This window comes from Lithobates pipiens, unplaced genomic scaffold (genome assembly GCF_037356315.1).
Source record: "Lithobates pipiens isolate NorthernLeopardFrog02 unplaced genomic scaffold, aLitPip1_a1.2 Scaffold_27, whole genome shotgun sequence".
Classification (NCBI taxonomy): domain Eukaryota; kingdom Metazoa; phylum Chordata; class Amphibia; order Anura; family Ranidae; genus Lithobates; species Lithobates pipiens.
The window spans coordinates 80,509,458-80,522,459 of record NW_027507788.1 but is presented as its reverse complement, the minus strand read 5'-3'; the positions used below and the strand labels follow the sequence as shown (position 1 = coordinate 80,522,459).

The following is a 13,002-nucleotide window of genomic DNA, read 5'->3' as shown; positions in this document are numbered from 1 at the left end:
CGGACGTGCACAAAAATATTTTTCGAACAATGCCTGATTGTACGATTTTCGTTTAATCAGTATAGCTATCGTTCGAAAATGCAATACAAATTAACTGCAACACATGACATCGCCTCCGAATTTCTGTCGTACAGGAATTTTCATGGCTTTAGTAAACTCATCAGATTCGATCTGAGATTAGCATGCAGAAAAAAATAAGACGATAATTTGTTTGATAATCTCATCTTGTTTACGGGGCAGCTTTCCAAAAAATAAAACTGCGGGAAGATCCACACTGACTGAGAGGGTAATGGGTATTCTACCTGCTCAACTTGGATATAGCTGGGGTTCCTGAAGCCATGAGAGGAATGCAGACAAAAAGATAAACCAGCGGTTAAATAAAAACCGCAGTGTGTTCCATCTGAAGCATGGTACCAAACTTTAACTGCAAAAAAGCACATAGAAATGTTACAGCTGGCTGATGAGCCAAAATAAATAGTTGTCTCTATAAATAAAAACAGCCCGGGCAAACTTGAGAACAACCATTCACTTCTCACATTCACAGCTAGATGTTTAACAGTCTGAGAATTGTCATCCGGCGACACTAAATACTAGGGAGCATGCCACTCTGGAAAAACTGCCACAGTACACCAACAGTATGGTAAGAGCTGAGATGTACTCGTCCAAAAGTCATTCATTTGGATGAATGCAGATAGATCCCAGATGGAAATGATACAGACATGGAGAATATCAATGAAGGAGCATACAGGTGGAGATGGCTTAACTCTAATATGTGAAGCTCCAGCAATATATTGGTGTGAGAGTCTGTATAATCAAGGCACAGTGTGAAGATATTAAGCGGGACTGACCATCCCATAGAAAGATCTCACCCGTCACGCCGTCCCCAATGGCCCATCCGCGACCATGAAATGTAACCACCAAAAAACTCACAGGGTCTCCCAATTAGCCTGTCTTATGTTCCATAACACCGTTGGAATTAACATCATCCAGGTGTGTATTGCTTAGAGCTTTTCCACACTGGGACTGTGCAGTGGGGCTGTATAGTGATCTTCCATGATAACGTGATGGCAAACCAGGTCCGTGCTATCCAGCATGAGGCGGGGGAAAGATCCATGTGTGTGGCAGGAGAGCTGGGCTGTAGGACACCGAGATGTCAATACATTTCGCTCAACACCGTGAGCTTCATCAATGCAGTGGGCTTCTCGGCATGCTTTAAAATTGGAATACTCCTCCCCTTCAAGATTTTTCACTTTTAGGGCCACTGCCTTGCAACTATAGTATTAAAAATCAAATCGGTTTGAAAAAGTGTGTATCTGTGATGATAATACTGGTATTACTACTACACATTCTAACCAGTTAGGTAATTCATCTACAGCATTCATACCAGACAATCATACTGTCAAGAGATGAAGCAGAATTCACAATTTGAAATGGAGATTTTTGGAAGGCTAAACCATCTTATGTCCCATCCACAGTGAGGAGTATATAGCCCTACTCATTGAGTACTAATTGTATTATATCCATATATGGGTATTTTACACTACAGCTGGCACAGTCCGGAGCACAAAGCACTCCCTCACTGTAACCAACCCCTCATTGATCTGTGGACTTTTTTTTGAACAAAATACATTTATTGAAGTAGATGCAACGTGGAAGCAGCGGACCCGCAAAGAACACTGCATTGAGAAGAACAACTTGTATGCCTACATGAACCTGCACAGATTTGTTTATCCAACAAAGCAGCAAATATTATAAAATGAATGAGTAGGTGCAAAGTGGAAGCAGCGGATCCGCAGGGAACATTATCCTGAGCACAAAGCACTCCCACGTTTTACATTAATCTGTACATAGTTTACTGACAAACTCAAAATCGGTGAAGTAGGTGTAAAGTGGAAGCAGTAGATCTGTACTGGAATTGGTATATTTACAGTATAAATTCCAATCAGCGGAATTGGTGTTCAAGAAGCACTTGTAAGCTTAGTTCAGTGTTTAACCCCTTTGATCGGAAAATCCATTCCTTTTCCTTCTGCAGCAGGCTTTTGCCATAGTCACCTCTGCGTTTGGGTAGGGCTAATTTTTAGTCTTATCAAAAGAGGAATTATGAGACCTCTCCGATTTGTTGTCTAATGGACCCCCATTTTGGCTTATCCTTACTTTTTTGGAAGTTCCTAATGCTGCACAGGTGTTCACCAATACATGTTTGTAACTGTCGCTTAGTCTTGCTAACGTATAGTTTTTGGCATGGACATTCCAAAATATATATAGAATCTTTTCTGTGCTACAATTAATAAATTGTTTAATTTGATAAACCACCTCATTATCGGCATTGGTGAATTTATCTGTGCATACAGCATGCCAAATGGTGTGGCAATGGCCGCATGCGAACATGCCCTTAGGACAGGACATGTTAATGAACCAATTATTAGATGGGGTATGTGTGATTTCTGAATGCACCAGATTATCTTTTAAATTCCTTGCTCTCCTAGAGACCAATAGTGGTCTTGGAATATTCGAGACATTGGGGATCTCGTCAAGATCGACCAATACTTGGCCAGAATTGACCATACCTCCCCCCATTGTGGTAATAATTTGTACTGGGGAGATTTGCTGTGTGGTGCAGATCTTGTTTCTTTCTTTCTCATAATATGAGATTGCTACACTTGCTTGACGAGGCCCTCCTGCATCCATGTCTGATCTTTTTATGGGAATAGCCCCTTTGCCTGAATCTCTTGTATAGTGACTCAGACTGAGATTGGTAGGCAGTCTCATTTGAGCAGTTTCTCTGAATGCAGAGGAACTGCCCAGTTGGAATCCCCCTGATTAATGAGGGGGAATGTTGGCTGGACGCCAAGAGAAGTGTATTGGCTGCAGTAGTTTTTTCTAAACGTTTTAGTCTCCAGCCAACCATCATCAATGGCAATCAGGAGGTCCAGGAAAGGCAGGGTTTTAAGGTCCCATGTATATGTGAGCCTGATATTTTTATCATTTGCATTAAGCTCCATAGTGAAATCGTGCAACTCCTGTACCCCTCCGTTTCAGATTGTGAGAATATTGTTGATGTACCTTAGCCACAATGATACATGACCAAGGTACACCAGGGACTCCTCCCACCACCCTAGGTGGAGACGGACATGCATGTGCCCCCATGGAGTTCCCCCTTATTTGTCGATGGTTTACCCCCAGGAATTTAAAACCGTTGCGTGAGGGCAAACTTCAAAAGTTCCAGAATTAATTCATTCTGTGGTGCCATGGAGGTAGTTTAATTTCCAAAAAGTGGGCCACCGCAGCTGGGGGGTGGGGTGTAGAGGTATAGAGGGACTTTATATCGATGCCAACCAGTATGTCCTCTATCATGGTCAGGACCTCACATGTGTCCTGCACATAAGAGGGGAAATTCCATTACAATTCCCTTGATTAGAGCATCTAAGTACTTCCCAACTATCTCCAGTGGCCCCCTATAGCAGAAATTATTGGGCATCCAGGGGGGTTGATAATGCTCTTATGTGCTTTGGGAATGATCTATGAATTGGAAATGTTGAATTTAGCTACACTTAGATACTTTTCTGGTAAGAAGAAATGTCTCAAAAGTAAGAAGGAGCTTATAATTGAGGGAACCAATAACTAGTGGGGAAGGGATTGATCTCAAGTTTAGTATATGTTGATTGATCAAATAGTTGTCTTAGAATCTTGTCCTCATAATTCTTTTCAGATAGGACGACATTCCCTCCTTTTATCACTAGGCTTAATAATCAAATTTGGAGCTTCACTAAGTTCTCTTAGGGTACTTCTCTCTCCTGATGAGAGATTATCTCTGGGGATACTATCCCATTTAATTATAAGATCCTCCTCCACTAAATCCAGAAAAAAACCCAACCAGCGATTTTGTTATTTTTATAAAAAAAAAATCCTGAACTATGGCATCCTGACAGATCTAATGGTAAAATTGGCCTGTCTCCTTCAAGGGTGCTCAGCTGGGCTCTCTATTTCATCATCACTGGGGTTCTCAAGTAGCGGAATTAGATCTTCCTCTGCCTGTCTATCTCTAGCATTATCCTCAGGGATAGTACCCTTCGCAGGGTCTTGATATTGATGGATGGATGGAAGACTTCTAACTGACTCATCTTGCTAGTTGGAGAAAAAGAGTTTGAAACATTAATGTATATCCATATTTTTATCACCTTCAGATTTAGCTGCAGCCTCAGAATCAGTCAATGATGTTTCTGACTCCCGGTGACTGTTTTGTGCGCCTCTCTCGTGGTATTCCTGTTTCCTCCTCCTCCACCTTTTCCGTTTTCCTTGTTGATTTCTACGTTGGATAGTGGTGGGCTTCAAAATTCCCAGTGAGGTCTCCTCTTCTTTGATGGGGGTCCCCTCCTCTAAAAAAGTGGCTGAACAATATTCATCCTGATCACTGCCGGAAGTGTGGGAACCCCTGCCTGAAGAATGAGAGCTATACGGCCATCTTTTGGAACTACTGCAATCTCGGTGTCCTACAGCCCGGCTCCCTGCCGCACACATGCGGATCTATCCCCTGCCTCACGCCACATAGCATGGAACTGATCTGGCATCACGGTATCATGGAAAATCACTATACAGCCCCACTGCACATTCCCCAGTGTGGAAGAACTCTAGGTAATACACACCTGGATGAGGTGCATTCCAATGGTGTTATGGAACATAAGACAGACTAATTGGGAGACCCTGTGAGCCTTTTGGTGGTTACACTTCATGGTCATGGGTGGATCATTGGAGCAGGCTGTGTGACGGGTGAGATCTTTCTACGGGACAGTCAGTCTTGCTTTAAATATTTTACACTGTGCCTTGATTATACAGTCTCTCACACCAATATATTGCTGCAGCTTCACACATTAGCGATAATCCAGTACATCTCAGCTGTTACCATACTGTTGGTTTACTGTGGCTGTTCTTCCAGAGTGGTATCTCTGAGTTTGTGACATTTGTCTCATCAGTTGATTCAGGGGATCCCTGAACTTCATGCTCCCCAGTATTTAGTGTCACCGGATGCCAATTCTCAGACTTAAACATATGCTCTCCCCCCCCGAATGTGAGAAGTGAATGTTTGTGTGCAAATTTGCCCGGGCTGTTTTTATTTATAGTGTATTAACGTTACCATAATGCTTTTTATATTTCTGGTGAAGGTTCTGCCCATTTTGGCTCATCAGCCAGCTGTAACGTTTCTATGCGCTTTTTTTTTGGCATCAATTAAAGGTGTTTTTTTTTTTTTTTTTTTCCCATGCCGCAGCATGTTCCATCTGAAGCTTCTATTTAAACCTTTGGTTTATATTTTTTCTCTAAGATGGCCACCTCCTTGGCTGTAAAGAATAGGAGAATTTAGTCCTGTTTTTAAGAGGTTGTCCAGTTTCACAAAATGAGTGAAAGACCCTACCTTTTTGCCTCTCTGCTGTTTTCTCTTCCAACATGAATTGATTTGAAACACTTGTTAACTTCTCCTGCCACACCAGAGTGCAACCCCAGCTTGAGATTAAGCAGTCACCTTTAATAAGATGAATGTGTACTTTGGCAGAACCCCTGCTTAGCTGACTCGACCTGAATAATAACTTTTCTCAAGCACCCATGTGGATTTCCACTAGAGCTGTAGGAAACCTTTTTTCTTTTCCTCTCCTGGACTTATTTGCTTCAGAAGAAGAAAAAGTAGCTTAATGAAAATGCACATGATGCCACATTTTGCAAATTTGTTCAAGCATGTCAAGCTTGGGACGATCCTTCATTCCATTGGCCAAAATAATATAACCGCACAATGACACACAGAACCCATCAGCTATTTTGTTAACCCTAAAAGGTGAAAGAAGCTTTCCATTCTCAAATGCTACTAATCTTATATAGCCCTAAATAAACATTATGCATTATGAGTAGTGATACCAAATCCTCAGTGTCTTCTTCCCTGACAGAACATTGCTGGGATTGTAGCGCTCAAAGCTATTGCTTAATTTGTCTACTAATCAGGCCTATATTTTTAATCTCTTTCCAGCAATTTTTTTTTAAAAGCTCAGCGGTATTACAAGTCAGTATATTGACTTGTATGACACATGGAAGCCTATAAACTGAGGTACTATTGGTATACGTAATAGCTCGGCATTTTGTATAAGTTTAAGCAATACGATCTAGTAGAATAATCCCTTTAAAAAGTAGTAAGAGTAAATGGTCTAACCATTTGGGGAAACAATTAATAAATATATATATATATATATATATATATATAATTTTTTTTTTTTTTTTTTTTTATTATCATTATTATACAAATCGATATTATGCACCCATGTGTGATTAAGTGAAAGTTCAAATCAAGTCAATCCAAAATTCTTCAAATTTGTGAGCCATGTCTTAATCCACCACCATGTGTGTAAAGTCACTTCTTACCAGAAGTCTATGATCCCCCATTACAGAGGATCACAGAAAGCCTGAAATAGTACTGCAGCCTTATATTTTATTCCAAGCCGTCAGACCATCCCACTGGTTTATATAATCTCCACAGCATGAGAAATGAGCCAATACTCTCCAGACTGTCCCAAACCAATCAAGACTCGTGGCTGGATGTAGATGCACATACAAAATATGAAGGCTCCAATAGTGTAAAACCTTAGATTTATTATATTAAGAAATATATAAAATAATGCACTTACAAACACAGGATATCTCAAGCCCTAAGTACGGCGCGCCGGCAAGGCGCACACAAACAAACCCGTCCTTCCTGGATCATACGACCACAGACACGAGGTAACGTCAGCGTATTGCTTCGCCCTACGTGTTTTGTAATAAGTTGCGTCGTCCAGAGGCATGGGCGGCTCGCTATGTCGCCTCCCTTTATGCGGCTACCGCCTGACCAAGCCTCGCTCTTGAGCCAACAATCGCCACCAGAAATTACCTAGCGGAATCAAGTGCTCGCAAGACTCGCCAAGAACGCCCAGCAAAACAAATGTCAGAATATTGGGTATGTTTGCCTGTTGACCATCTGGTCAAGGACTGCTGTGCCTTGCTGTGTAAAGCTTTCTGGACTTTCAACACTATATACATGAATAAAATTTGAATTGATAAATATATCATAGTTTTACTGTTTGTACGTTTTTGCACTAGGATTTCTTGTACGTGACACCAACTCCAATTCAGGCAGCTCGTGCAGGTAACACCATCCATGCTATGCTCCTTTACAGACGTAAGCTCAGTCGTGAGGAACTTAAACCGGTAAGAAAATAGATGTGATTATCCATTTAAACTAAGATTTCCTGCAAAAATATTTTTGAATGTGTGCATACCATTATCATTTAGATTAGACATAGATGGCTCGAAACACAGCCGGTTCAGTAGGCACCGGTAGAGATTCGAACCGTGTGTGGGCAGGCTGAATGTACCAAGTTGATCGATCAGCTTCGGTTCAACCAGTCTGCCGGATGCACTTTTGATTATCGCTAGTAGCTGCTACAGCCACTAGCAATAATCAGTCTTCTTCCGGCAGGGACGGCTTTGTCTGGGGGAATTGTGCAAATTTCTGTCCTGCAACTGTGGGTTGCAGGTAATAAATTTGCACGGTCTGGTCTATGCCTTAAAGCAGGGGTGCCCAACCTCTGGTTTGCAGCGCCCTCTGAAGTGGCCCGCCACCTCCTGCTCTGGGAGAGTGGGTCGGCAAGCTCAGATCACAGGTTTTCTACCCGCTATCCCTGAGCATCAGTGTAAAGACTGGAAGCCAAGCTGATGCTTCCTGGATTGCGCCAGCTCCTGTCACAGGGGGAGTGATGCCAAATGTACTCTGTGACAGGAGTGGTACAGGAAGCATCGGCTCTGCTCTCTACTGCAGCCATATGCTTCCTCTAGCGCCAGATCCTGTCACACTGATTTGCCAGCAGTATTCACCAGTAATGCCAGCCCTGGAGAACAGCCAGCAGCAGCCTCCAGCCATACCTACCTGGGGGACAGCAGCAGCCAGCGATAACTGCAAGAATCCTGAGGAAGTGACGATTGAGGTCAGTTTAGGTGCAGGTAAACTGCAGTGCATCAGTGTGAAAGCAGTCTTGGGCCCCTTTTCACACGAACGGTCCAATCGGGTCCACCTGTTTGTTTTTCAGTTGGACCCTTCATTCAACCACATAAAGCATCAGATGTAAACGGCCATGTCTTTTTACACCCCGGATGTCCAATTCAAACCACTTTAAAAAAACAGAAGGGGATCTTTCCCCTTCTGTCTGGGTGGATCAGAGGGCCCGTAGAGTGGGCTGTGTCTGTCTGCTCTGTATATGTAGAGTGGGCACGGACCTGTCATTTGCCCACTCTGCTCATTGTGGCCTGCGCTCTCCAAAAGGTTGGACACCCCTGCCTTAAAGTATACTTGTATAAAACCAAGCAAGATCATACTTCTGTCGCAACACTTACTAACAATGTAAAGTAAAAGCAAGCATTACAAGGTTCGTGTCCTTTCTCAAATGTCTTTTTGTAGTCAACTCTTCTTTTCTGAACATGGGGAACCACCTCCTCCTGCAATTCTAAAGTGCATACCAGAACTGTATTCTCGATATTGGATCGATTGATCTACTACACCACTATTGAATAGGCTGCACTTTAAGCTTGCACATGGGAGTGCACAGAGGAGGAGTTGCCTAGAAAGAAAAGCACCTGTTGCCCCAGTGCCTATTCTTAGTATTTTTAGTAGGTCGGGAGCCTTGGCAGGGTAATTTAAAGCAGATTGTCTGTAAACACATTGTTTTTGATGTTATTTGGTAGTATTTATATTACTATCAAACTGAATGATTTGCATGCTTAGAAAAAAAAAAAAATTTTTTTTCTTTTTCAGCAACTAAAAGGTTACACAGTTTGACATCTGTCTGGGTGCATGTATCTGAGCGCAAACAGTGTGCGTTTGCGTTTGGGGACACGCACCTGCACGGATGTCAAAATGGGACCAGTGACTCTGTCCATGGAGCCACTGCATCTTGATTGACATCAATGGGATTGCCTGCATGAGAATGCATGGGACACCATTGCATCCCTGTGCAGGCAAACCTGGGCCTCGCACGGGTAAAGTAGAAATATGGGAATTTAAAAACAAAAACATACATACTCACCTCTATGCTGCAGTTTCAATGTGATGCTGCAGCAGTTATTCCATTTGGGCTCTAACCCTGACAACTAAGCAATCAAATGACCACTGATCCATCAGCTCTTGATCTGCTTGGAGCAGAGAGCAGTGAATGTCAGTCACCGCTCTCCACTTTTCCCTCCATCAGTCAAGATTGTAGAGAGTGTGGGCACAGCTAGCTTCAGATTTCAACTTCACATTGAGAGTTGGAGCCAGCTGTCAGGCAGCTGAAAGAATCAGCTGACAGGCGGTCAATTAAGTGCACTCCTGTGACCCAGAGAAGTATAACCAAAAAATACTTAAATGCTATTGTTTAGATAACGTTTTAGATTTGTGTGTACATGTTTATGGTCCCCTTTTGGTTGCCCCAACTGTGCATTTAGCTGCTGTGTTGTTTGTGTTGATTACCCTGAGCAGCAACAACAAGCATGCCCTTCCCCTCTCCCCCTGCCAGCAGTTGTGTGCAAAGCCACCATTTATTTAAAAAAAACCTCTACATAAGAAACCCCCTTAAATGTTCTATGGTTAATAGGTCAAGTTTTCTTTTTGAATTTTGAAGGGTAGAGTGGGGCAAATAACTTTCAGATATCTTTTGGAAGTACCTTTTCCTGGGTAGTTCCAGGACAGAAAAGACTGCACCTGCATATCTCTATGCTTCATCTTGGCATTTTTGAAGTGTACCACCTACAGTAAGGTGAAGGTGCTACATGTGAGTTCTGTTGGTGCCCAGGAACAGGCGGCAGATTGGTAGAACACGGATTGCCCTCTAATTCACCCTTTGGGTGCTATATTTGTTTCAGATTCATACTCTTGTAAGTCTCTAGAAAGCAGAAAATTATCTGGAAATAAGTTTCAGATCTTTTGAGCTGCAGATAGTACCTGCTGTCCATATGGGAACTGCCACTGGTGACCACGTTCTGAAAATCTAGTTGCCTTAGCGTTATGTTTACAGTATAACTAAAGGTAAAACTTTTTTTAGCTTTTGGATAGTGGAGAGGTATTAGAACCCCTGTTGGTTTTTATTTCTGTCTGTGCCCCTTTTTAAGGAGATTCAATCTTTGTCCTGTTTACCATTATAATTGAAAGGGAAATAAAATCCCAAATTTTGGGTTGTCCCCAGAAAAGAGGAGGGGAAAACTTCCAATGGAGACACTAGTTCTGGAGAAGGAACATTTCTGAAAAGGGACACAAAGGCAAGAAAAAAAAAATCTCATGGGTTATAACCTTCCCTTGCTCTATGAAAAAAAAAAAAAAAAAAAAAAAAAGGTTTTGCCTATAGTTCTATTTTAAGCTCTGGTTTTATTTTTTTGAAAGTCACTGACCAAAAGCATGTACTCCTATCAGAAAAGTCGGAGTCAAAGCGTTTATAACCTTAAAAAAAAAACGGATCCTGTTCCTTTAAAGCAGGGGTCTTCAAACTATGGCCCTCCAGTTGTTCAGAAACTACAATTCCCACCATGCCTAGTCATGTCTGTGAATGTCAGTTTTTTTTTTTTTTTTTACAATGCCTCATGGGATGCGTAGTTCCGCAACAGCTGGAGGGCCGTAGTTTGAGGATCCCTGCTTTAAAGCATGTTATACAGCACAGTGTTTGTGCTGTGTAATTTGGCCCTTTATATCACCTAAATACCTCTGTAAACTGACCACGGGTTATCATGGCCGTGGAGCCCCTGATATGGTGGTCAGTTTACGTGCCTCCGTCATCCGCAGCTCTCCCCTGTCCTCTCCCCCCTGCCTGTCAGCTCCGATCTGCTCCCCGATCCTCCCCTCCTGCTGGAAAAATAAAATGTTCTTACTATTTTACTTACATTTTTTAAAAATGGTTACTATTTTCTTACTATTCTTATTGTGTTTTTTTACTATTGGTCCCTTAGTTGGGTAACAATATGATGCTCCTTAGTGTATGCGATTTATAAACAAATATGCTGCCTAAGAACTTATTTCAGAGTGCCACACAGTGCTCACGTGACTGCCCACTGGTCCCCTCATCCCCCCTGGTGTCAGCGGGAGATTCTCAGCCCCTCCCCACCTGCAGCTTTGCACCAGATCGGGAGAGGAGACCAGCGGGTAGTCACGTGAGCGGCGCTCTGAAATAAGGTATTAGGAAGCATATTTTTTAAATTGCATACACTGGGGAACATCATGTTCTCTAACACAGGGACCACTTTAGTGACTTTACAAACACTTAAAAGTGACTTTACATGTATCCCATGCAGATATGCTGCCGTTAGTGAAAGTGTAAGTGTTTGTTAGAAATGAACAGGGGAAATACCTTTTCTGACACTGCAGCCCTACAATCACGATCCCCCTGTCCTGGCCTCCCCCTCTCTCCTCTGAGCCTGGATGCCGAATGAGGGGAAGATTGGAGGCCAGAAGCAACGTCAAACATCTCTTCCGTCCAAAGCTCTTAAAGGGGATTTTTTTTTTTTATTGCATTTTAGTGTAAATGAGATCTGAGGTCTTTTTGACCCCAGATCTTGTATTCAAGAGGTCCTGTCATGCTTTTTTATTTTATATTATTTTTTAATTACCAGGGATGTTTACATTCCTTATAATGGGAATAAAAGTGACCCATTTTTATTTTATTTTTTTAAAGGACAGTGTCAAAATAAAGTAAAATAAATAAGAAAAAAAAAATTAAAGTGCCGAGCTCGCACACAGAAGCGAAGGCATCCGCAAGTCGCAGCCACATATGAAAACTGTGTTCAAACCACACGTGAGGTATCGCCATGATCGTTGGAGCAAGAGCAATAATTCTAGTCCTAGACCTCCTCTGTAACTCAAAACTGGTAACCTGTAAAACAAAAAAAACAAAAAAAAAAAAAAAATTAAACATCGCCTATGGAGATTTTTAAGGGCAAAATTTTGTCGCCATTCCTCCAGCGGGTGCAATTTTGAAGCGTGATAATTTACTCGGCGTAACATTATCTTTGATAATATAAATTAAATTAAATGGTAGAACTGACCAAATAAACAATCTACATCTACAATCTACAGTGACAGGTGATAAAACCTCATGAATTGGTGAACAAAAATAAACCTAAAATAAACATAAACAATATAAAGTCCGTAATTAAACAGTCCATACATGAGGTCTCAAACAAAAGATGAAAATGTCCTGATGTGAGATCTTCAAAGCTTTCACCACACCACGTGCTATCAGTGTTTCCACTCTCCTTTGGTTATGCACTAGCCAAATAATGTTGCCTTGCACACTCATGCTTGGCAAAATGGCATCAACCCTTAAAGGGTTAAACATCAAACCATATGCAGATGTGACGCACGATATCATGGACTTGTGCGTCAAGGTCCCGTGTCTCTCCTCTTGGTGTCTGGTTTATCAGTCTGAGGAGATCGGGGAAGAGCGTAACATTATCTTTCACAATATATAAAACAATTGGACTAACTTTACTGTTTGTCTTATTTTTTTTAATTCAAAAAAGTGTATTTTTCCCCAAAAAAGTGCGCTTGTAAGACTGCTGCCCAAATATGATGTGACAGAAATTATTGCAACGACTGCTATTTTATTCTCTAGGGTGTCGGGGGGGGGGGGGGGGAAGAAAAAGTGTATGTATGTGTGTGTGTGTGTATGTGTGTATGTGTGTATATATGTATATGTGTATATATATATATATATATATATATATATATATATATATATATATATATATATATATATATATATATATATATATATAGTTTGGGTGTTTTGGGTCTTTTCTTTGCTTCCTTCTCCTCTTCTGTGTTTTTTTTTCTTTATATTTTCTTTTTTTTTTTTTTTGTCTTGCCATTCTAAGTGATTTTCCAGCAAAAATAAAAAATGATTTTAACTTGTAAATAGGCCCAGTCCTTTAAGGGGTTAAAGAAACAGGAACGTCTTTTTTTTATTTTATTTT

At 41.5% G+C, this 13,002-nt stretch overlaps 1 protein-coding gene across 3 annotated transcripts in view; it reads left to right on the top strand.

Annotated features, from left to right (window-relative positions):
- LOC143933940 (carnitine O-palmitoyltransferase 1, liver isoform-like) overlaps window positions 1-13,002 on the top strand; it is a 203,607-nt gene that overhangs the window by 116,945 nt on the left and 73,660 nt on the right. For all 3 annotated transcript variants that reach the window (XM_077457117.1, XM_077457118.1, XM_077457116.1), the window contains exon 8: window positions 7,114-7,221. In XM_077457117.1, the coding sequence (XP_077313243.1) occupies window positions 7,114-7,221 (108 nt within the window). The remainder of the gene's footprint in view (window positions 1-7,113; window positions 7,222-13,002) is intronic.